This window comes from Haliotis asinina, chromosome 11 (genome assembly GCF_037392515.1).
Source record: "Haliotis asinina isolate JCU_RB_2024 chromosome 11, JCU_Hal_asi_v2, whole genome shotgun sequence".
Taxonomy (NCBI): domain Eukaryota; kingdom Metazoa; phylum Mollusca; class Gastropoda; order Lepetellida; family Haliotidae; genus Haliotis; species Haliotis asinina.
The window spans coordinates 13,014,390-13,041,390 of NC_090290.1; the positions used below are offsets into that span (position 1 = coordinate 13,014,390).

General features: G+C 38.9%; 1 protein-coding gene across 1 annotated transcript in view; it reads left to right on the plus strand.

Moving 5' to 3' along the window:
* The first annotated feature begins 1,661 nt into the window (after window positions 1-1,661).
* LOC137256226 (ATP-dependent translocase ABCB1-like) overlaps window positions 1,662-27,001 on the plus strand; it is a 40,750-nt gene continuing 15,410 nt past the window's right edge. Inside the window, exons 1-13 of the mRNA XM_067793949.1 lie at window positions 1,662-1,908; window positions 2,807-2,949; window positions 5,037-5,285; window positions 10,531-10,702; window positions 11,487-11,611; window positions 13,448-13,619; window positions 13,942-14,163; window positions 15,229-15,354; window positions 16,280-16,483; window positions 16,846-17,016; window positions 19,421-19,582; window positions 19,899-19,926; window positions 21,380-21,561. Of these exons, the coding sequence (XP_067650050.1) occupies window positions 1,705-1,908; window positions 2,807-2,949; window positions 5,037-5,285; window positions 10,531-10,702; window positions 11,487-11,611; window positions 13,448-13,619; window positions 13,942-14,163; window positions 15,229-15,354; window positions 16,280-16,483; window positions 16,846-17,016; window positions 19,421-19,582; window positions 19,899-19,926; window positions 21,380-21,561 (2,160 nt within the window). The 5' untranslated portion in view covers window positions 1,662-1,704. The remainder of the gene's footprint in view (window positions 1,909-2,806; window positions 2,950-5,036; window positions 5,286-10,530; window positions 10,703-11,486; window positions 11,612-13,447; window positions 13,620-13,941; window positions 14,164-15,228; window positions 15,355-16,279; window positions 16,484-16,845; window positions 17,017-19,420; window positions 19,583-19,898; window positions 19,927-21,379; window positions 21,562-27,001) is intronic.

The following is a 27,001-nucleotide window of genomic DNA, read 5'->3' on the forward strand; positions in this document are numbered from 1 at the left end:
CATATTGTCGATGGCATAGGAAGGTGGTGGTTTGTACTGTAACACAAGCTCATACAACACTGATTTTGTTGCTTTGTCAGGTCTTACGATGTTGTTTCTGTCAAGCCATTCAGTGATCTCTGCTTTACGACAATTGGATGTTGGACACCAATTGTCGGACCCACGGCAACTGTGGTATGGAGTATTGTCCATGACTATCAAGGACCTTTCTGGAAGGGTTGTGATCAGTTGTTCTTCTACATGCTGTGTAAAAACAGCCCCGTTCAATTCTGTATGGTAGTCTCCTCCGTCGGTGGACTTAGATTTTAATACTAAATCACACCCAGGCAGAAATCCTTTGTGTGAGCCAGCGTGCAGAATTATAAGTCTCTGTCCTCTACCATCTGGTAGTTTCCGCTAGGGCTCCTGTCTGTGGGGATGCAGCCATTAGTCAGATGCTGTATGAGAGGCGTTTACCCATGTCTCGTCTAGATACACCGCTTCGTAACCAACAGCGCGTTTCTTTTTCTGTTTTTTTTCAGATAATTTATTCTTGATTTTACGATGTGATGCTGTCTACACATGGCAAGTTATATCCCCTGAACACTTTTATATTTGTAACCAAATTTCAGCAACAATTTGCAAATAGTATAGCGAGAGACATCAAGCTGGTGGTCTTGAGCAAGGATTTCTTTCAATCGCCGTGCCGACACATGCTCATTTTGACGTGTTAGTTTTCTAATTGTGTCCCTGATCAAAACTATCCAGTTTTAATTTCCTACCAACTTTTGAGATCATCCCTGGAATGTCCGTAGACGATGCATGGATAATTCCACTCAACACCCCCTTTGATAGATCCAAGGCATGCTGGGTCCGTTTGAAATACTCTTCGGGAGTTACAAATGGACTGCCCCTTTCACTTTCTCGTTTGAAAAAATATAATATTTTACTAATGATCTCTTTTGCGTCAGCCGACAAATTAGATGTGGACATTTTTCTGTGCGTAGATGTGTGTGCACTTCGTGAAATGCACCTGTTTGAAGTCACGTGACATGATCCGCCGAGCATAATGTAAGGATCTGACATGTGACCTTCCTGTTTGAATGACCGGGTCGCTGTTCCGGTAAGTAGCTCAACACCCTTGACATGTGAGGTGTTATTGTGACTTGAAATAATGACAGCTCTTATGGACAACTTTCTAATTATCGAGTGATAAATTATGACAATTAAAATCCTCAATGGTAGAAGAATTATAAAGCCTCATACCAAGTCGGAAACGGATAGCACTAATAGTTTTAAAGTAAAGTTAGCAAACACCGCCCTCAGACATTTTCTGCCAGACTATAAACAAGTAGGTGTGTATCATACTTACGTGCTGCATTTACAGGCTTACCCAGAAACTCCCTGTTTCATTTTGACAGATTGAACTAAGTCATGAGTCTGACTATTCGATTCCATTGGGGCATTTTCCGTGATTTGCATGGCTTGTAATGACATATTTTGACACTATGAAGCATTTCTTTGTATTGATGAATTCCCACCATACTGTTTCACCATGACTATCACTCGTTATTCCACATGCATACATGTATCTGTTTTCAGGTATCAAAAACAATGGACAGGACACAATCATGTAATCATCAAATGAAGCTAATTTACCTATTCTAGTCTGGATGAAAGTTATTACCAATCTGGCATTTACTGAGTTGATCGAGAATAAACACCATGCCGTTCAATTCTAAATCCCAAGAACCACAACTACGCTCGTTTAATCACAACGGCAACGAGTCTAACGGTGTTGCTGCAGTGCAAGTCATCCCTAGTGACGCCGACAAGGCGGCACCTAGTAACGGAAATCTACATACACAGGATAATGCACTGTCTTCAAAGGACAGTGATGAGGATAAGAAAGTCACTTTTCTCAAGTTGGTGAGTTAATGTTTGGTTCCAATATGTAGGTCTATGTTTTTTTCTCGGTACAAGGTTTAAAAGACAAATCTGTATATAATTTAAAGCTGGTGAAAAATACTTTCAAAAATATTTGGTAAAATTATTGTTTAAAACTTTTGGTGTCTGTGGCTTGGTACATGTATTCTCGGGTTTACCCTATCCTCCTAAACCCTTTATTACTGACATAGAGAAAATGTTGTATTAATACATTTGGAATGATAAATCAGAAAAGATCCAAAACGAGTGTTTGAAGAGGGGTGGCGAAAGGACAGTAAACTGAACCTAAGAGTATAATGCATGTCTTTGACACCAGTATATGTGTGACCGAGTTTTGGAATATCTTGAAACTGTACATACTTAGAACATGCAATTTTGATGTAAACGTTTCAGGTTTTGTAGACAATGTTGAGCATTCATACTGGACATACGTTTCTGAAGAATATTCTTCTAGCAGCTGAACAATACGTTTTATTACCCGTATAAACACAGATGCCTTGACCACTGAAAGTTTTCAAATATACCATCAGTGTCCCAAAACTGGAAAGCAAGTGGTCGACACAAATGTAACAATAACGTGTTATGTTTATTATGGAACAGGATTGTAGCCTTAATGTCTACGGTTCCAATCCAAAGTGTAGCCTTATAATGACAGTGACACAAAGCCTCTTTTGTCAACATGTGTCGAGATTTCAGTTCAGAATATAATTAACCCCAAATGACACATGTTACATATACTATGTAATAATGTAAGCCTAATGACACATGTTAAAGATGTAACACAATGTAATAATGTAAGCCTAAAGACGATCTGTCTGTCTACGTAATATTCAGTTGACTGTATGCCAATTTGGTCACAATGTCTTCTTATTGACTTCAGTTCCGCTTCGCGGACAAAAAGGACGCGTTGTTGATGTTTGTGGGAACGTTGACGGCAGTTGTGTCCGGCACTTTACTCCCTGTAAATCTCCTTTTCTATGGAAGAGTCATCAGTCTCTTTGTAGGCGGCAGCAGTTCAAACAAGTGAGTTTTCATACATATAAATACATTGCCATTTAATAAGGTGCCCGTGCAGATCCGGGATAGAATAGGTCTTCACCAACCCATGTTTGCTACAAAAGGCAAATTGTTCAGGTATAGGTACTTGTCCCCTGTGGCAAGTGACTTTAAAAAAAATTGAACCCCTGCTATACCTAGAAATGAACATTGATTCGCTCACACAACTAGAAGATACTACTGACCTCAATGGTCAACCCCAAGATCACATACCTGGTCCGGAAGGGGAGAATGCATCTCCAAAGGAAAGGGGGCTAAATTATTAACAGCCGAACCATATGTCACTGATATTCTGCCTAGATCTCACCGTAGTATCCTCTGTAAACTACGCTGCGGCACCTTACCTCTTGAAATAGAGGTCGGTAGCTTTAAAAAAACCTCAAAAACAAGCAAAAGGAGGCACAATTTAACCAAAACGTGACAATGCGACAATGCGACAACGCGACATTTCGCACATTTGTCGCATTGTCGCGATGTCGCGTGTCGCGTTTTAAATAACATTGTGTCTGTTCATCCGCGACATAGCTACACTTTTCAAGGTCAAAATATGTCGCATTGTCGCATTGTCGGCCTATCTAAGATGTGTAAAGAAAAAACTAAACATTTACTAAAACGCGACACGCGACAATGCGACAAAATATATGTCGCTTTGTCGCATCGTCTCGTTGTCGCCCTTTTCCGTTACCGGTGCGCATGTGTAGAAAGTCAATTAATGTATGCATGCACAGACAATGTTATACTCTATTTAAGACTTCACTGGTCTTTCGTTACCTCCAATGGTTTTCAAACGGAAGTAGTGCTCGAAATGGCCATGGGCCTTCTCTTCTTGAACTTAATGCAAATCTTTCAATAATTCGTTTTGCTGCTAGAACACACTTGACTGGCTAAATACATTTGCAATATGTAAAACAATCAAGCAACAAAGAAAGATTTGCATTAAGTTCACGAAGAGAAGGCCCATGGCCATTTCGATCACTACTTCCTTTTGAAAACCATTGGAGGTAACGAAAGACCAGTGAAGTCTAAAATAGAGTATAACATTTTCTGTGCATGCGTAGATTAGTTGACTTTCTACACATGCGCACCGGTAACGGAAAAGGGCGACAATGCGACAAAGCGACAAAGCGACATACATTTTGTCGCATTGTCGCGTGTCACGTTTTAGTCCATTTGTTAAATGCATATTATGGTCAATATTTTAATAAAGCGCGACACGCGACAATGCGACATCGCGACATTTTGATGAAATGTCGCCTTGTCGCCTTGTCGCATTGTCGCGTGTCGCGTTTTAATGAATTCTTACATATCTTGGATAGGCCGACAATGCGACAACGCGACATATTTTGACTTTGAAAAGTGTAGCTATGTCGCGTGTCGCACTTTGGAGGAACAGAGAATGTTAATATATTCAAAACGCGACACGCGACATCGCGACATCGCGACAATGCGACAAATGGGCGAAATGTCGCATTGTCGCGCTTTGGTTAACTTTTGCCTCATTTTGCTTGTTTTTGAGAGGGCGACAACGCGACAATGTCCCTACTCGGATTCCATACTTAGAGGATAGAATTTATAAATTTTGTGACTGCGGTACGATTGAGGACGAAGTCCACTTTCGATTAGCTGTCCGTTACATTCGGACTTACGATATAACTTATGGGAAAATGTACGAAATATTAATACCTTTTTTTCTCTCTTGTCGCCTACCGACCAGGCCGCATTCACACATAGTAATGCTAAGTTAATTAAACCTCTAACTGCACTGGTTACTAAAATGTTTAATAGACGTAAACGCATATTGTAGTCCTGTAACTAAGTGTATAACACTTTACTGGTGAACATGGACCTATCGATACATTATTCACTATACCCTTTTTTTCACTCATCATTGGTGCTTATGGGTTCAACAGTCAAGAATCGATTAGGTCACACAAAGGTCACACACATACACACATAAAGAAAAAGAAAACATGGCCGTCAGTTTTTGAAAAAAGTTGCCATCATCTTCATACTGAAATATATGTCACTAAATGTTTTATGTGGACTGTTTTCAGCGTAACTGGCACAAATGTGACGAATCCGTATGCAAATTTATATGAACAAACCTCGGGAATCGCCATCGCGTTTACTATAATTGGCCTGCTGGCTTTGGTTATGGGTTACCTCGCAGTGGCCATGTGGTCATGGACTTCTGAACGTCAGATTCGACAAATCAGGATCCTCTTCTATCGATCAGTGATGAAACAAGACATTCCCTGGTTTGACAGTCACAAGAGTGGCGAACTGACTACAAGGTTCTCAGAGTGAGTATACTCCCATTAAGTAAGTTGCAGAAGCATTGCGACTTGACATTATTTGTATTATATCACACCTTCTATGGACAGTTAGAACATCTATCAAATTGATGCAAAATAGTATACTTAATAGTCAATTTTTCAGAAGATTTCAGCAAACATTTCGATTTCTAAATAATCTAATTATTCCAATGTGTTTCTTACATACACCAGTGGTATTACTTTGAAAAAAATGAAATGGCAAAATATAAAGTGGAAATGCCATCGAAAATGAAAGGAATTCGTCGTAAAACTTGGAAATAGGTAAACAAAAATATATTCGTTTTATTATTAATGTATTATCACCACATATGTGTGGAGGTTTAAACAAGATACGTTTTTTCGAAAATGTGTAGAAAAGCAACATGAATAATTTTTTGTTTAAAAGAAAAAAACTTTGTATTTTCTTTGTTCATATGATCACCCCCAAACCATGGAAGCGCTGTCTCAATCTGAAATCGGATCTGAATGCTTATGCTGTTAATTGCTGTTTAAACGTTTTGTATGTGTATGCTATTGATGTATTAACCTTTAGCCTGCTGAATTAATTTCAGCATAAGGCGCTGATAAGAGGGTGGGTGATTTCAAACAGTCGGTGTGTCATTAAATAAGGAACAACTGAAAACATATTCAGCTCATTAATACTAGATACAAATATAAACTTTATTATGAAAAAATATCCTGATAATTGTAAACGTACAGATATTAATTCCAAGACAAACATAAATAAAGTAAATTTTATTGAATTTAACTGAACTGCTCGATTGACAGACGGATGCGTATATTAGGAGCCGTATAGATTGTCCAATTATCGCAAACCGATTTCAATATTCTTACTACTGATATTTCATAAGTATCTGACTTTAATTTCGTATATTTGTATCGGAAAATATCCGCGCGACGACAAATTAGAAATTAATTCTGAAAACAAAATAATCGAAAACGTTCGTCGTAAACAAATCATATTTTCGATGTCATGACAGGTCTTATTGAAATGGCACTATTACGTTTATTCAAACGTGTCATGTCATGAAAATAGCAGAATAAAATACATGATTTATAAACATTCATGAGTGCAAATTTCAAGTGTTATGGTTCAATAAGTTTTGCACAAACCCGCAAAAAGACGGTGTTAGATCGTGTTACACGTACGAAAAACAAACATGGCGCGCTTTGTCCAACTCCTACATAAAATATAGCTTTTTCGGTCAGAAGAAAGATTACAGAACTCTTCTGTGTAAGACCTGGCGAAAGAGGGAGAATTTCTCATTCTACAAGTGTTCTATGTATCATTTTCCGTTTAGTATGACGAGAGACAGAAGAAAATTAAGATCGTGAAATTTAACTTGTTTTCTAGTAAATGCAAAGGTCACCGGATGTGATGTCACAGACAGGGATTGCCTGATGAAATTCATTCGTTATTGAATATTAACAGAAAAGTTGGAGATATTTCGTCTGACAAACCCAACTTTAGCACAAATAACTGTTTAAAATGATTAATAAGAGCCCATAGAATTTTCTTGGTGTATTTTTTACTATATAACTCGCACATAGCGGAACCAGTTTGACCTTGTATGCTCCCGTGACCCGGAAACAGTAGTCGATCAACACTGCACATGCAAGTTTTTCAGTATCTTTATTTGAATTTTTGTTCATATTAGGCACATTACTTCATTGTCCACTGAATATAAAGATATCAAAGATATAAGTGTGATGCATGTTGATCCCAGCTTATTCTTTTTTTCACATGGTCCGACACAAAAACGTTTACAAACATCATTCTCAACAACAGGTGCGCGGATATGGGCGTGGCATTTGTGTTTCAAAATAACATTCATGCTTTTCTTTTTGTGACGACTTAGTGTAGTAGGAACTGCAGTATACATGTTTTATAAACTAAAATATATTTTCAGTTATATTTTCACATGAAATCGGAGATGATTCGATAAATATTGCGTTCATATTACGATTGGAAAAATTCAGAACAAGTTGAATTACATTCATAATTTTATGCAATAAATTAACGTTCTTGTTGAATATTTGTGATAGATTTGTCAATGCCTTATGTTTCATAACTGGTTACAACTTTAATCTTTTCATATATTTTAATATGTTAATTGATATTAATAATATGACAAATATTTTTCTCTCCAAACTAAACAAAGACACCTAAAGTCTGTCATTGCATTAGCAACGTGTAAATAACCAAATTTTAATTAATGTCTTTCAGTAGTGTTGAAGACTGACAATTTTACACAATTCTTTAATACAACTACATGTATGCCATAAAATATATGGGTAGATGTTACATATTATTTTGTGTATTTTATTTCTTTATAAAATCGTGCCAAAATGTACATCAAATAGAAATGGTTGATGAGCTTTTTTTGTTTTCAACAGTACCACTTTGTTTACTGAATTATTTTGAATCATACATGACTGATGTCATTTATGTTCTTGCAGTAACAGTATATTTATCAGAAAATGTTATCATTTGATAAAAAAAGAAACCATATACGCATAATACGTTATATTGTCTCTGGTGAAAGTAAACAGGCTTCATATTCTGTAAATATATATTATTCTACCTTATTGTCTTTTCCTGGGTTTAGGAGCAATGTCACAATATGAAATGAGTCTATTGAATTTTCAAGGATTGTTTCTTTGTCTGATGGTGATATACTAAAATTATTTAGTGTTCAATAGCCTAAACCATCATAAAACAAGAAACATCAAGACCAGTCTTCTTTGAATAACAAAATGCCAGATCTGAGAAGCGTTTGATATATATGTCTTTGTCATATGAGTATGGCAATGAAAAAAAATCTAAATTGAAATCATAATGAATAGCTCCAAACTGGACAACAAAAACAACTCACTGCAGAGCTCAGTATTAGGAAAAAAGAAATCTACTTGTCCCTGGTGCCACCACCTTGATGCCACAGACTAACACAGGTTGCACCTCCTGCTCAACACTTAATTATCTGTCACTTGTAGGTTTGATATTCCATATTCAAAACATCACTACAACAAAATTATTCTAGGTCTGGTATGATAATTTCATATTACTTCATGAAATTTCATCACAAGAAAAAAATGAGTCTGTCTTTCAATCACTGTCAGTGTAATCACTGCTCCAAGAGTTTGGATCATCAGTCTGTTTCCCAGATGAAGTCTGTTTTAACAGTAAAACATGAACATAGACACTGTGCAAGTCGGTAAAAAGTATGGCCATAAACATGAGGTACATTCTGCAGTTCAGATTGCACTAGTGCAATGTCTAAAAGCTGTATGGAGCCACGGACTGAGCCACATGACATGATTTTTTTATACACATATGCACACACGTCAAACAATTTGATCTGAAACATTACCTGCATTATACTAGGTAGAATTAACATAGAAAGCTCAGCTGTTTGGAGTAACAAAATACTTTCAATTCTGCTCCAAATTCGTGTACAAAAGATGTGATGTTCAGCTGTTTCAATGTCTAAAATAAATACTGATACACAAAGACGATGACAGTTGTTTTCTAAGCAGTAATTAATTTTTATGAAATACATTTACTGTACGTACATTCTCACACTAGTTCTGGTTTCGTTCGTTTCTGCAAAAGGAAAAATGATTTTTTTCATGCCATCTTCAATCATGAAAATTGTACTTCTTGTGACGATATACACAGAACAATATAATGTTATTGTTACGACACACTGACAATTTATAAGTCTCCCCGTGTCAGAACATTCTTTGAAAAAAATAGACCGCGAAAACCATCGACTTCGGGTTTGCTAAACTAAAGATCAACACATCGACGGCTAACTTGAGGAGAAATACTACAACACAAGCAACAAATGACAACTGCTATTGAACACAACTAACAGTAAATAATTGAGGATGACTGAAAGGTAATTCTGGTGTATAGTATGGATCTTACGGGAATTTGAATCAGTTTAGAAAATGTATCAATGGTCGTTTTCCAACTCGTTCATATTTCACTTCTACGAGTGCCATGCCGAGTACGTGCTCCTGGTTTCATCAAGGGTGGGTACAATTACAAATATTGTGATATTGTTTCATTATCTGCATTATATAGGTATTGAGTCGTTTTCTTTCAGTGTATATGTGTTCAGATTCTGCTTATGAACGCGTATTTCAACCATCCTTCGTATCTTGTCACTTAGAAAGACCGCGAGTTTGGCCACGCCCTTTCGGGTCATCTACGGCTGTCAACTGTGAATGTTGGAAAGTTTATCAAACAAAATCAAAATATAATCGGTAAATCTGGTAATTTCTGTGCAGAGACAATAACATTTACCTATTCACACCGTGTAATTAATTCCAGATAAAACAGTTAGATATGTCAAAAGGATGGCACATTTTCTTCGGCATGACGATACATGTGGAGTTGTTTGTTTACCGCCGTTGCCATGATCGTTCCTGTTCGTCCAATCGATGATGTAACATTGAGATTGGTTTATTTGTTTATAATTATTTGAGCCGAAAGTTACTAATTTTTAGTAAATGGGAAACTTATGGGCTTTCTCTTCGTCAAGGAACAAAAATTGTTGATTAAACTATCAAAAGATATTTCATTATGAAGAAAATATTAGTCTGGGTACCACACGACGTGGTGCACTGGAAGTCAACAATGGCCGTTATTTTCGACTGCGTGCCGAGAAATTCGGCGATCTCATTTTTGTTTCGCGGGCGTTTCGTTTTAAGGTATATAAACGTACTGAACGTTATATATTTAAAAAGGTGAGAATTAGTACACTCCATACATAATTCATATGACACGTAAATCCGACTCGTTGAATAATTATTGCAAGTTATATTTGGAGATGTCATTATCCTGCACTCCTGTCGAATGGGTTCGACGGCAGCATTGACAGGATTAATGTTGGCTTACTGAGTGTAGTTGATGATATGATTTCCTTATATACTGAATCGTTTTTAACATGTGTTTTGGTTTGGTGTATTGATAAGAGAACATCGCATGATGACACGTGTTTCGGTATGGTGAATTGATTCTACAGCATATTGTATGATGACACGGGTTTCACGTTAGTATGGCGATGCTACAGTACATCGTATGAAGACAATCGTGTCGCTTTGGTTTATTGATGTTACAGTACATCGTATGATGACAAGTGTCTCTCACTGTTTAACTGATTCTACAGTCCATGGTATGATGATTAGTGTTTTCAATCTTCAGGGATATGGTGCAGATCCATGATGGGATGGGGGACAAAGTGGCCCTGTTCCTCCAGTGGACGTCTACGTGGCTGGCGTCTGTTCTCATATCCTTTGCTCTGTACTGGAAACTTGCACTCGTTGCCCTGTCATTCAGCCCCTTTATCGTGCTTATATCTGGAATTCTAATTGGAGTAAGTCGGTAGTTAACTGCAGGTCTACTTTGCCATCTTAGCTGGGATAGGAGATACGGCGAAGAGTTTAACGTCTACACGACGAAATTTGATCCACTTGGTATGAAAATGTCATAAGTACATAATCCAAATTACATGCCAGTTACAAGTGCAACGTGTTAACTAACGACGCACTCAGCCCTCTTGTTATATGACCGTAGTCTGTAAATAATTGAGACCAAACAATCCAGTGATCAACGACACGAGCATCATTAAGATGGGATGCGATTAAATGTATCAACCACGTCACCGACCCTGACCAGCCGTTAGTTGCTTATAACAAGCATGGTGTCTGTTACCAGCATGATTTCCTTACGGGGAACTTTCGATAGTCGTCTTAATTACTTTGAGGAAATCCGTTCTTCAAGTTACGTTTCAACGCAGTCATACTGATAATGCGTTAAATGTATCAAGGTGTGTTGTTTGCATGTGTCGTATGTTTCTCTCTCTCCTGTTCATTGCATTCGGCACCGTTCGACCTCTTGATCTGCAAAACGGTGGACCAGGTTTGGTTAAAACTGGTCCTTGGCAAGGTTTTAATTGATGCTGAGTCAAATGCTAAGAAACTAGTTGTTTTAATTTTGAAATGATTTTTTTATACATGACCTGTGATACTTATTGTCATTTCTCCTCAGACCATAAATATAATTTACTTGTTCTGATCGCGATAGGGCTGCAATATTGCATATGTGATGTAAAATATTAACGTACTCGCTATCCATCCATGGTGTTAACATTGTTTCAGTATGCTCGGAACGTAACGAAGCAGGAAGCGATGAAGTACGCTAAGGCCGGTGCAGTGGCGCAGGAAGTGTTCAGTTCAATACGGACAGTGCACGCATTCCAGGGACAGGAGAAAGCATGCAGCAGGTGCGTGATAAGGGTTCATCTTCATCTCATGTGCATTGGAATATGGAGTTTAAATATTGTTTCCACCACATGTACACTTTGGTCTGTCAACGTCAGTATGTATGTTCACGGAATGGTGTCGGTAGGGCAGATCTGAATCAATTACCTTCCTTTTGAGTAGGTAAGTTCGTTAATACGTAGCGTCACATCTTCAATGCTGAAGCCTTTCTTTTGAATGGATTATTACAGGAAAGCAAACACATGCCCCCAGATGCTCAGTTTAAGTAAACGGCGAAATACTGTTACGGTTAGGAATTTGCCGTGACAAGCGATGTAAGAAATAACCTGTGAACCAGCAAAACAGAACAGAGACAAGTCTAAGTCTTCAAATATTATTATTGCAAAGAAAGCAAGTTATACAAAGGTGACAAGACAATTTCACAATACCGATTTCAAAAACAACACAAGTATGACAAAATCTAAGGCAATGGGTCACAAAATATAATAAATCAAACTCACCAAAGTCTTAGTGCGAGAGAGAAACAGTTATGCAGAATGTAACACAGCAGGGGTCTGGTGGCGGCTAATGTAGATTCAGGCGTTGATGGATTCGTTGCCGATGATGTACACTCCAGAGAATATGAATGTGTGTCCCCCTCCACCACGGCAGCTGTTTATATATACTGTCAGTTATTTCCCGAAAGTTCGAGCACATATGGCCGTTGCCAACACAGTAGAAAGCACACGAAGTCGTGTTTATTTGTTTTCAAAGGGATATAACTCTAAAGTGTTGCCTTAGAGGCGTGCCGCTTAAATAATTCTTTGTCGGAAATGTGACCCATAATACCGAACACTAAAACCTTAAATATTGTGAATCAATAATAATTATTACTTAATTAATAACAAATATACAGAAAATACACACTCGTAACAATACATGCACTATAACATGAACAGTGGGTGTATCTGTACCTAGTCTACAAACACACACTGACATAAGGCTAGATAAAAGTGAAATGTTTCTCGGGCATCGGCGCGTAACTTTTATTTGTGCCGTAACAGTTTTTATTTCCCTGTTAGAAACATAATATTATTTTGCCGCGTCCCGAACATTCATTTGTGCACTATAAGAACGTGTGTCTGTAAGAACGTGTGTGACTGAATGTACAACTCATTAGCATGTGCTAAGCCTTATTTCTGAGAGAAAAAACAAACAAACATGAGTCCCTCCCTTGTCACATATTTTTCTATGAAAAAGTCCTACCGCCCTCGTCACGTTTTTTTTTCTTTCTTTTTTTTCCCCTTTTTTGTGAGAAACATTTGATTGCCTTTATGCAGCCTCAGCAAGTCAGCGAGTCTGGCCAACGAGACTGGTTTGGCGCCTCGTACTACTTGGGTTGAAGAAGGTCAATTCTATTAGTTCTTCACAGCTTCATCAGGTGTAATAAACAAAGATATCTTTGACTAATGGGCTCGTACACGTTGCAAAATGGGCTCTTATTCAATGTGGACACTCTACGTGAACAGAGACATAATAGGGCAACATTGTCTGATTTAGGGAGGGATGCAATTTATGAACCAATATGTATCTTAGGCTGTGTTCATAATACTTGGTTTCTTTCTCAACGGTAGGGGCACTTACTGCACCTATGATCGTGCATTCGATTGCTCAATTAATGTGTGTGGACACCAGGACCACGCAAGTAAGCTTCCACCAGTGGTACATGTCCGCAACCTTCTTCACTTTGTTCCTTCCCCTTACATGACCAGTTATAACACGAATATTGTTCAGATCGGCATTACACCCCACTGACTGACTCACTCACCCACACACCAAAACGTCTCACTCTCTTAAAGGTACAATGTCAACCTCGTCGAGGCGAAAAGCATGGCGGCTAAGAAGGGCCTGGCTGTGGGGCTGACAGCGAGTGGCTTCTGGATGATCGTCTTCATCGACTTTGCTTTATCGTTTTGGTATGGCGTGTATCTTCTACAGAATGAAGCCATGGACCCCGGTGTCATAATACCCGTACGTATTTGTCACAGTACCCGTGGCATTCAGTTTGCATTTCTAGGCCTGAAATGGTCAAGCCGTTTCTTGGTTGATCCGAAAGCCTGATTTTCAAATCATGACACGTGTTTAGCCATTACCGGATCCAGCCGACTCTAACGAGGAGTTTACTGTCAAAGATAGTTACTTGTGATGGCAAAGGGGCATTGTTTCACTGTCATTAAAGAAATCACAAGGTCAAGTCTTGATGTAGAGCTAAAGAAACGCTTCGCGTCCGTGTTGGCAAAAAGAAATAAAGTATGTCAAGTATTTGAGATTGTGAAAATTCGTATCGTTGTAGATACTAATAAACGTCATGATCGGATCAACGTCTCTGGGCATGGCCTTCCCTTACTTGGAGGTCTTCTCCACGTCCTCTTCGGCCGCTGGGAAGATCTTCACCATCATAGACCATGTGCCGACAATAGACAGTTCATCGGAGGAGGGCCTTCAGCCACAAGTGCTGGGAGACATAGAATTCCGGGATGTTGGTTTCACATACCCTACAAGGCCAGACACTCAGGTATCGTATTGTTGCAGTCACACGTGTTCCGTTGATCTCGATGGGAGTAAATTAATGGGGAAGTAAAAGGTCACATGCAACCTAAACTTTGCAGATTCTGGTACCTTTCGGTATGCACTTACCAAAACAAAAGATCAAAAATGCCAAATCAATCTATAAAGTTGAAAAAACGACGTAGAAAAAAAGGCCACGAAATCGGAGTTCAAATGATTCACCCATTTCACCCCATCGCTGGGGGAAAAGTGGTTTCAACAACTATTTTGTGCTACGCTCATACCGCATGCGAATTGAGTAGGTTCGTGGAGGATGAAAATTTATGAGAAGGCTTCGTTTCACAAGAGTGCACACCCACACTGGGTTCGGTATCGCGGCTGCTTCGTTTCGACGAAGGTAAACTCAAGTACAGAATATTGCACATTTTACCTGCGATTATACGCTTATAATTTGATTTATGTGCATTTTATATATCATAAACGAGTGACATAACTGTGTTTTAATTATATTTGATTTTTGGGTTGCATGTGAACTTTAAGATTTCATCCATTTTCTCAAATCAAACTTTAGAATCAATGTTCCAGTAACCAACCCATGATATTATCTCTTTACTTTGGGATCCCAAAAGGACATAGCATGAGATGTGTTGTTATTGTCAACTGTTGGCATGGTTCTAACTGTTTGATTTTATAGAAGGTGGTGTGTCATTAATACACCTTCATGGATAACAGTTTCTTGTTAGTGACGTTCCGGTGTAGATTCTTGCACCGTTCTCAAGCTGAAAGTACTGGCAGCACTCGCTGCTTTGGGAAAAAGACAAGAAGTTGTTATCCCTGAAGTTGTGTGCCTCATTAACTTTCATAAGTTCATAAACCAGAAAAGATTATCCAATACTGACAGCTATTATGCTATCATTCACCTGGATTATACATCCCTGCTCGTTACACAAACAAACCAACACATAAATGACACTTCATGAAAACAAAGATGAAACCACGTGTGTCAATTTACTAGAAAACAAGTTGTCATTCATAGTCATAAATTGATATTATTTCGTTCCTCATTTAACAGATTCTGAAAGGATTTAACCTAAAGGTACCCAAGGGGAAGATAGTCGCTCTCGTTGGGCCAAGTGGGTGTGGCAAGAGCACTACCATACAGCTCCTACAGCGCTTTTACGACCCAGACGATGGCCAGGTGACACCTTTATCAATATCCATAACTTAGCAAGTGCATTGAACACAGTTTGTACGTCCGCTCACGGATACAACGAAATGGTTTGGTATCGAAGCCAGTTTCTGTGTACTTTAGGCAAAATACAAATGCGATTGTAACAAACTCAGCTAGTGGGCCCTGCAATTGAGTTGTAACAGAGAGTTACTGCATGTCATTGCTAAACACAAGTGATATCACAGTGTTCTTTTCAGACTGAATGTCTCTTACTCAGGAAAGAATCGCTGTTAAATATTTTCTACACAGATTGTAAGGCTAAATTAATAAAGTGGAATGTTACTCAGGCATCGGCCGGTCACTATATGTGTGCGCGTAACATGTTTAACTGCCGTTAAAAATATAATTTGGACTTTGCCGAGTCCAGATCATATATGTGTCGACTATAAGAATCAGTGTCTGTAAGAACGAGTGTGACTGAATCTACAACTCATTAACACATGCTAAACTTCCTTAGCCGTATTTCTGAGAGAAAACAAAAGTAAAAATGTGTTACTGCCTTGTCATTTTTTTCCTATCAAAAATTATAAAAACAAAGTCCTTCCGCCCTCGTCACTTTTGAAAAGATGTGCCCGAGAAACACTTATGCAGCCTAACTGGTTCAGACGGTGGCATTAATAAACATCACTTCGAATACTTCTATGCTTGTACGGGGCGACTAACTGGCTCGTATGGTCAGGCTTGCTGACTTGGTTTACACGTCAGCGCATCCCAGTTTCGTAGACTGATGATCCTGATGTTCATCACAGGATTGTCTGGTCCAGACTAGATTAATTACAGGCGACCGCCATGTAGCTGTGATAGTGATGAGTGTGTCAATAAGAAGAAACAAGCAAACACATACTTTGTACGATGTATATTCAGCTGATAATTCAAGTCCGCTTATCCCTAGATTCTGCTTGATGGCGTTGACATCCGGAACTTCAATATTGGCTGGCTACGTCAGCATATCGGCATTGTGAGCCAAGAGCCCGTGCTGTTCGCAACCACTATTGCTGACAACATCCGTTACGGCAACGTTGACATTGACAGAGCTGGCATAGAGAAGGCGGCCCGAGAGGCCAACGCACACGACTTTATCACACAGCTACCGCAGGTGAATATTCGCTGTTGATATCTTGAAAAATACAAAATATATTAAATACTTCACAAATGGCTCTGACCAGACGAGTACATAAATGTATCAAAACCTATCGCGCTTAAAAACAATCGGTGAAGCATAACACAGAAAGAATCAAAACCACACATGCCCATACCAGATACACATTGATGATGGTGTTTGTTTGCTTGTGTTACCGTTTAAGATATTTCTTTTCCAAAACCAAATTAAAATGACCATAGTTATAAAACAGTAGATTATTGAAGCAATTTACTATTACAGCACAAATATGTGAAGTTAAATGTTCCAAATTGATATTTTTTTTAAAAAGTAATAAAGTCTAAAATATGTTTTTTCAGGGATATGACACTGTTGTTGGAGACCAAGGGGGACAACTCTCTGGTGGACAGAAACAACGGGTAGCAATTGCTCGCGCTTTGGTTCGTAACCCCAAGATTCTGCTGCTGGATGAGGCAACTTCCGCCCTGGACCACGAGAGTGAAGCTATTGTACAGTGTGCCCTTGAGCAGGTGAGTGTCTTGCACATATTATGAAGACAGCGCTGCTCTATATGGCAGCCGAAATCTTACCTGAGAGTAAAGGGATGCAGATTAAGACACCTGAGGCTGGTCAAGCACGTTAGGGTTTAAAACAATGTTCTAGACGCCGAAAGCAATGACATCCAATGCAAAATGGATTTATTCTCAAATAGTCACAAATGTACACTGTATTGTACGATGAACATCACACTCTTATACTATAAATCCACACGTCTACCGCAGCAACCACCTCCTTCTGAGGTACACCCACCTGGGTCAAATATGGACAGTTTAGAGACCATTTTCATGTTCAACCCAAGGATTATCCGCTTCGCCCCAGTTCTTGAGAACGACACCACACCGAACACACTTCAAGCATCTCCTCTGATCAAGTATACAAGCACTGCCTTGGCCATTTGACGTGGACTCATCTGCAGAGGTCAAGCCTGAATGGAATTCAGCCGTTCTTGGAACATTGCTTGAGGTTTGAGAGGGATACTGTCAATACATGGATACCCACCCTGATCATCATGACCACGAGGACACTCTGTCTGGTCTGTCTCTAATCCCAGCAATGCCATGGTTTGTGTTTTTCGATAACCTCTGCCTTCATGAAGATGATGAGGACTTGAAACTGTACCGCTTTGTCGGCCACCTCTTGTACTCACTGTATAGCTTGTACCAGCCCAGGGCAAGGCTCGCTCACTTGGTTGACACATGTCATCGGTTCCCAGTTGCGCAGATCGATGCTCATGTTGTTGATCACTGGATTGTCTGGTCCAGACTCGATTATTTACAGACCGCCGCCATATAGCTTGAATATTGCTGAGTGCGGCGTAAAACTAAACTCACCCAATCACCTACCTGAGAACTAGTAATCATCTCATTTCTGATATTCTCCACACTTTTCAATTTTCCTCTACTCACAATATTTTCAAGCATTTAGAAGTGGAAGGCGTAAGAAAAGGGAAACTTTTCGGATGTCAACGTCATGTTATTCACCATAAAGAAGATGACATCTATAAATCTTGATTTTCTCCTAACTGAATATTATTCAAAATTCGGTATACCGTAGACAGAGGACTGTCCTGTGTATTTTGCTTTCAATTTCACGCCCCTTTCAAATTCATGTGGAATGAGGTTTGTTTTCTATTCTTCTGCCATGTAAAAACATGGACGCCGTCAGCTAGGGGAGATAATTCTTGATGTAGTAAAGTTCATTCTTAAGCTTACATACATCTATTTAAAACATTGTTATTAGTATGACCAAAGAAAAATGTTCCCAGTACTTTCTGTGCAAACAGCAGTCAGCCATTATAATGTTAGAACGCTCAAATCAGAAAAATTATAATACAGTGGGAGCTGTCAAAACCGGCATTTGTTCAATCCGGCAAGCTGTTAAGACCAGCATAAAATCCCAGTCCCATCGGTGGCTTAAACATTTATCATCAGCTCTACAATCCGGCACGTTGTCTACACTGAATTATTTCCTCAGTTCCGATGAGTGGAGGTTTAGACAGCTTCCACTGTAACGTAATGCAGATACGGTTATACTTAGCGTTTTTACATGGTTTGTGAAAATTACCATTCATAATACCTTAATATACTATAAAAGGTAGGGGATAATGACGTTTCACCACTGTTACCCTCTATTACCACCCCTAAACAGAAAGCTTGATGTGCACGTGCACAACGCAGTAGCCCCATACACGTACATGAGGTCCCATTCTTGATTTTGACGATTTTTTCAAGAAGATCGAGAAATCACTTAGAACATTAATTTTGACACTCATCTTGCATTACACATTTGTTAGTGTTTCGTTCTAGTCGTTTGTTTCAAAATGAAAATCGTATGCATGCAAATTACATGCCATACACCAATGATCTTTCCAGAGTGACTACATTCCAAATAACTATGGTTGTAAGGAAGTGCAAATGGTGATACACTCTCGAAATATTCAATAACATCATATCAACATTGATTGACTCCGAAAAATTTCCCAAACATTTTTAGTCAGAAATAAAAAATGAAGATCCCTCACTTTTATTATAAAAGTATCTATAGTAGTATTAATTACTACACGCCATTACACACACACACACTTACACACACACACACACACACGTACACACACACGTACTCACACACGTACACACACACACACACACACACACACACGTACACACACACATTGAAATTGTGATATTCTAGTTGTTTTACTGTCCTTCGTTGACAGCTTTTTACAATATGCACATATTTCATTTAAGTGTTCATTTAAGTGTTCTTGTCACGATACGGCTGAGACATTGCTATTGTGACGTTAAATATCAACTATGTGTGTGTATGTGGTAATAATATACAATATTCGTACATGTATGTATCTTCCCTTTTCAGGCCGAAAGAGGGCGCACAACAATTGTTATAGCTCACCGTCTGTCGACTGTCAAAAACGCTGACGTAATAGCATCTATTAGTCATGGTCAGGTGGTAGAACAAGGAACGCATGACCAACTGATCGCAAATGGCGGACTATATTCCCGACTAGTGGCACTGCAAGTACGTTTAATTGACAACAGGATTTATAACATGCCGTCAGTTTTGTTGCTCGCTTCCAGCTATATAGCAATATGGCAGAGGTCTGGACCATATAGTCTAGAGAGCAACATCATGAGCATCTGTTTACGAAATTTGGATACGATTGTGTGCTGACAAAACCTTTACTCGGATGGATCCTCATGGGTCCATGATGCAATGCAAATGTACTGGATAAACAAAATATGCGACTTCCTAGGTCATAGAAAGAATAGTTCAATAATATTAATCATCGTTTCAGATGGATGCCATTGTTAACTGAATGTATCTTCCTTTGCAGGCGAAGGCATCAGAGTCTACAAATGTGGGTACGTAGTGTTAGGTGTGTACAGTGAGAGGGTGAGCTTTTGGTGTAAACTCATGGGCAAAAGAAAGCGAACACTTTATTTTTTGCCGCAGTTGTTCACATTTAGTACAATCCTTTTAGGACGAAATGGTTCGCCCACACATTGAGTAATCATGAGCCCAAATGCATCGTGTTGGTTGTGTAGAAGCGCGTGAATTTGCGAAAAATGGCAAAACGTGCATCTGGAAGATTTTCCCAAATGCTTGTCGAGATGTGGCAGGGAGGCAGGCGAGAGAGAGAGGTATGAGGCAGGTCGCAGCCAACAACAGTCTTATTGCCAGGACCAGGCCCTGTAGACGTGGTACCATCATCAGGCTGTTCCAGCCGTACAGGCAGGCCCCAAGACAGGCAGGCCACAGGAACACCAGTATCTGCGTGCTCTTCATCTGCGTAACCAGGTCAACATGGCAACGGAAACGACAGCAAACGTTCTAGGACATGTCATCAGTTGACGTACCGAACTACGACGTCTACGTGCGGCATTTATCAGAGCTCTACGTCAGCTGCGTGGAACGGCATTTCCCCAGGGCCATCGTTGTTGTACTTACAGTGGGCAAGAACTGTACGTCAATCAACGTTCACGATTGGTCGAAATACGTGGAATATTGAATCTTGAAAGAACTAGCAGACGCTCTCAGGAACAAGTGGAACAGGACTCCGAATGACGACATCGATGTGAGTTCACGCCTGGGCGTGTATAGCTGCTGGAGGTGGTCTCACTCATTGCTAAGGATGTCTATGCGTGACCAAACGCTTGATATGACAAAGACATACATCCTTGGTTGACTATTGTTGTATCTGCGAACTGTTGATATCCCTCTGTACATTAGCATGTGCTCTTTATCTGTAATGGGCTTCTCATAGACACTCTTGGTTCATTGTCCCAAATAGAGTCTTCTTTAAATGTACTGTAACTTTAAACATTTTACGTTTTGCTTTGATTCTATCGATAGTTAATAGGGGCGATTACTTGACAATCGCTCGGTCGTATGTTTGATCATCAGACTAAATGGTTTATTCTCGAATTATTGGTGTGACTTAGTGTTTTGTTGTTCTACGCCGTATTCAGCATTATTTCAGCTTATGACGGCAGTGTGTATATGATCCAGTTCAAACAAGGCAAGTGATCAATAGAATGAGCATCAGTATACACATTTGGGATGACGATGACGTGTCAGCACGCCTGGCCACAGATCCCATTAGTCGTTCCTTAAGACAGTTACTGAATAGAAATTGTAGCCCGCATCTTTACGGGTCCAGTATATATGAAGACAGTGTTGACTTATGTATTTCATTTCTTTTCGATTACAAGGGTGTGTTATGACACAGATTAAAGGTTGTTGAACACTGAATACATGACAAGAAACGTTACTATCGCATGAAAGCTGTATTCTCACACTACAGTTATTCAACAGATATGGTGGATGTTGACATCGTGGATGATTCTGATGACAGTGAGGAGGAAGATCCCATCCTGGACCCAACCTTTGAGCGGACGTTGTCCAATGGGAAGGACCATCTCCATGTTAGGCTGAGATCTGGCTCAGGACGCAAAAGGAAAATCACTGAAACAGAAGCGGTTGCAGAGACAGTTGAGGTATATGTACATTCAGGAACTGTTCTCCATCAATATTGATCCGGTGTGGCAACTCCTAATCCCCCACCCCACCCCCCACCCCTGATTATACCCTGTGGTAAACTATAGGCTTGGCCAGTTTATACCTACATTCTGGATATGGCCAAAGTATACCTCTCTCACATTATACACGTTAATAGTTATGACAATTCACTCAGTACGGGTACGTGACTCCAAGTAATAGTCTCGGTGTCATTTAAAGGTATCACTAGGTGCATTTCGTTTCATTTACTGCATGCAAAATTCATGTAGGATTTGTTGAATCCGTTTGTGACATTTTCGATTTTGCGTAACCAAGCCATGCTGATATATCATTAAGGTGTTGTACACATGCGTACGCCATTAAACAATAAACAGAACATTCTGACAAGTGTTAAACAGATCAGACGATGACATTAACGACGAACTAAACCATTTTTGAGTCAAGTTAACTAGTTTAGAACTGGATCAGTAACGTTTGTTCTTTGGTGAAGAGAAAATACTGAACTTTCCCAATTTCTATGAATTAGTAACTTTGGGTTTAATTCATTATATACAGAAGCAATCTCAATGTTACATCTCCCATTTGATGAATAAGAATGATCATGACAAGGGCGATAAACAAACAACTCCGCATGCATCGTGGAAACAAAATGTGTCATCCATTTGTTACTTCCAGCCATTTTCTCCAGAATTAATTACGTAGTTGATTGCGTAAATGTTATTGTCGTTGTACAAAAATTATCCTATTTAGCGAGTTTATTTTGATTTTGATACACTGACAGTGGTGAAAGGCGTAGGTGATGCGTGAGGGATTTCCAAAATTAGCAGGTTTTTTAAGGTACCAAGACAAGAAGGATGTTTGAAAAATCATACAACATTATCACAATACAATCGATGACCCGAGCCGTCTTGAGGCAATGATTACACTGACAGTTATTCAAATCACGATCCATTTTTTTTCATGCCATACAATTTTATGAAGTAAAATAACATTATCATACCAGACCCAGAGTATTTGTGTTGTAATGATGTTGTGAATATGAAGTAACAGAAGATAAGTATATGTTGAGCAGGAGGTGCAGCCTGTTTGGGGTTTTTTTCGTCTGAGGCATGAAGGTAATCATGAAAGATGGCACCAGAGTCAAATAGATGCCCTTTCCTTAAATCAAGCTCGGCAATAAATGATCTTGTTTTTGTTTTCCAGTTGTAACTATTTCAGTGATATTTCAATTTGGACTTTTATTGCCAAATATATGAGGCAAAGACATATAAAATACTCACAGACCCTAAACAAAAGAGTGCTCAGATTTTGTCACTAGGTAATTCAAAGAACACTGGTCTTGACATTTCATATTCTATAATGGAACTTTTACACACAAAGCAATAAGTATATTTCTCTCGGTCGGACACTTCAACAAACAGCAACAATCCTTTAAAGTTCAATACACTAATTTAATATTATGTCATTGCTGATGAACCAAAGAAAAGATATTAAGGTAATATAGTTTCTATGTACCTAAATTAGTTTAACAGAATATGAGGCCTGTTGACTTTCATCAGACTTTATGTATTGTATTACATGTACAGTATGGTTCAAAATTATTGAGAATAGCTAAAGCATTTCATATTATTAAACGAGAACAAATCAGATAAAATTGAATGTATTGTGAAAGTGAACTGACCTTTTCATGTTGTGTAGGTAACAATTTAATATTTTATCAAGTCTCCTTGAGCTTCACGGCACAGTCTAAGACGGGTAGGCATACTTCCTACCAGAGAGGTTAGTGTCTCGTGAGTTATGCTGTCCCAGTATCGGACCACTTCTTTCTTCATGTCTTCAATTTTTGTCAACCCCTTTTGATTCACACATTCCTTCATCATCCCCCAAATGTTCTCAATGGGATTTAAGTCAGGACTATATGCAGGAAATGGTAATGCAGTCACATTTTTCTCCTGAAACCACTGCTTGGCATGTTTTGCGGTGTGTTTAGGATCATTATCTTGCTGCAAAATCCAGTCATTTCCATAAAACACATGTGCACTTGGAAGGAGAAAATTATCTAATATGTTAGTGTAGCGTTGACTTGTCAGATTTCCCTCAAACACACACAGCGGGGTCGTTCCTAATAAGGATATCCCTCCCCATACATGAAACTTTGGGCTGTAGTTAGGTCGTCGATACAACGGTGCTGACGCAGACTATGTCCATATTTTCACATTATTGGGATATACCCATATTGAGCTTTCATCAGTAAAAATCACATTTTCCCAGTCAAAGTTTTCATGTGCCAAACACCACTCAACACGCCTGTCTTTATGTTCTTGTTTCATGAGAGGAGAAGGAATTCCAGTCTTTTTCTCCCATCCAAGATCAATCAAATTTCTTCTAACTGTAGATTTTGATACAACTGCTGATGCCCTTTCTATCATTTCATACCTGATGTTGGAGATGCTTGCCCTTTGCTTTTTAGACGCTAAAATTCCCAGCCGGACGCGATCTGAGAAGTCCCATTTTCTGGGTCTCCCTGCTCCTTTCTGGTGCCCAAAATCCTTTCCCTCTTTAAAATTCTTCCTAATCCTATACACAGTAGAAAGAGGAGTTCCTGTTATCTCTGCCAATGTATTTACATCATCAATTCCTTGATTACACAACTCAAAAATCAACCTTCTTTTATCTTCAGCAGACATTGTTGACAGTGCTGAGGAAAATGACGTCTGCTACAAATTCAGGGGAGGTAACTCTAATTGTACTATACTCAGTAGGCCAAGATGAGTTACCTCCCTTATACCATTACTTAGTTTTAAGTATCAGTGAATCAGTTGAGGTGTTAGGATAGCTCAAAGTAAGAAGAAAAATTCTCAATAATTATGAACCAGACTATATATGATCTCTGCTTCCATCAAATGATAACATTTTCTGATAATATACTGCAACTCCAACAACAAAGATAGTTCATCACCCGTCTGTATTGGATGTATATTTTTGCAAGATATTATATAGAAACAAAATACATAAAAGAACATGAAACATCTATATCCATATAATTTTATAGTATACCTGAATTAATTAAAATATAAAAAATAAAAATAATTAGGTAAACGTATGAGTTTTCTACATCACTGAAAAGCTAACCGAAAATTGGTTATTTACACTTTGCTAATGCGCTGTTTGATCCCCAGTGTCTTTACCCATGATTATATGGGCGAGAAAAATACTTATCATATATGATAACAGCAGTTAACATGGAAATGTTTAAAATTTCACCAGCTGATCATTAACTATTGACAAATACATGAACAATATTCGCCAAGATTCTAATTTATTGCACAAATTTATGTATATAATTTAAACTGTCCTGAAGTGAGAGCTATACATTTGCCATACATGTGATAAATTAAATCATCCATACGTTAATGTGCAACTGTAATTGATATTGATTTTGGTGTATAATACGTTACATATGCACTTTGCATTTGCTAATATGCGCTACAATAAATAAAGGGAGAATGCTATTTTGAAACACAAAGGTTGCCACGAAGGTTACCGCGCACCTGTTATTGATCCTCATGTTTGTAAACGTTAACGTTGTTGCGTCGGACCAAGTGAGAAAGCAAACAAACCAGCGTCAACATTTACAGTGTTCCCAGAAATTATTGAGAAAATCTTTGTTGTTTTTTCTAATGATGCTAAGATTGGAAAAAGGGCTTTCACTATGCACTAAGCATACTAAATAAGGGAGACAACTCTTGAAGGCTTAGACGGCAGCTCATTATGTCAAGAGTTATCTCCCTTGTCTGAGCAGACGGCTTCCTGTGTTGACATGGCAGAATTTACAGCTAGAGAGAAAAGAAAGCTCATTCTAGATGATTTTGAAAGGGGTGAGGCTGATGCTAAAGTGTTGGCTGTTAGACATGGTATTCCTCTGTCTACAGTATACAGAACTTTGAAGAATATTCAAACAGGAACCGGGATAGAGCACAAAGCAGGGGCAGGTCGGCCTAGGAAATTCAGTGTTGTGGATCGCCGAAGACTTGGGCAAATTGTGAGTAGGGGCAAATTGAAAAGTGTTGAGAACATCAGAAATGAAATGATTAGCAGGGGAAGTCCTCAGGTATGCAATGAAACAGTTAGGCAGGAATTACAGTAACTTAATTGGGTGAAAAAACGTGGAATTCCCTCGCCGTTGATGAAAGATGCACAAAACGAAAAACGTTTAAACTGGTGTCGAGCTCATGAAAATCAAGATTGGGATAATGTTTTCTTTTCCGATGAAAGTTCTGTTTGGCTTTTCCCTAATTGTGTGAAAATTTGGACCAAAGATGCTGTCAAACCTATCTACCAGCGACCAAAACATAGCCCGAAGTTTCTCATGTGGGGTGGCATATCGGCTCGCGGAGTGACGCCATTGTGTGTTTTCACGAGAAACTTGACAAAAGAAAGATACGTTGACATTCTAAATGGTCACCTTCTTCTGACAGCACAAACATTGTATGAAGATGATTGGATTTTCCAGCATGATAATGACCCAAAACACACTGCGCGCTACACAAAACAGTGGTTGTCGGGCGAAAATGTTCAAGTTTTAGACTGGCCCAGTTACAGCCCAGACCTAAACCCAATTGAGAATGTGTGGGGAGTCATGAAGGACAGAATAAACCAAAAGGGACTGAGAAATATTGAAGATATGAAGGCCGAGGTGGTCCAATATTGGGATACCCTGTCACACGATTACCTACAAACTTTGATGGGTAGTGTGCCTAGGCGTATTCAGGCATGCTTTGCTGAGCGAGGAGGTCTAACAAAGTACTAAAACAAGACTGAGACTGTAAAAGGATGATGTTTTAACATGTTTATGTAAGTAAAACGCCAGAAGTTAATAAACGTAATGAGTTACATGACGCAACATGCTTCTCAATAATTTCTGGGAATACTATACATGCTTCACAGACGTATGCTTCTCATCTTCACGTTCAGTGTAAAATAAAGTGATGATCCTGTTATCAACAAACATTCAAATAAAAGTACAAAGAACTTGCGTGCGGAGTGTTGATCGACTACTATTTCCGGGTCACGGGAGCATACAAGGTCAAACTGGTTCCCTGGTGCGGCAATTATAACCGAAAAACACCAAAAACATACATGTGAACCATGATTAATCATTCTAAATATTGACTTGTCTTACGTTTCCGTTTGCCAGACAAAATATCTTGAAATTTACTGGTAGTAATTCAAAACGAATTAATTTTACCACGCAATCCCTGTTAGAAATATCACATTCGGTGACCTTTGCACTTACAAAAAAAAAAAACAAACAGAAAAAACGAAAAAAAAAACCAAGTAGTTTTTGTCTCTCTCTCATTAGTGTTAAACTGAAAATGACAAATGAGACACTCATAGGCTAAATGTTCAAGGACAACA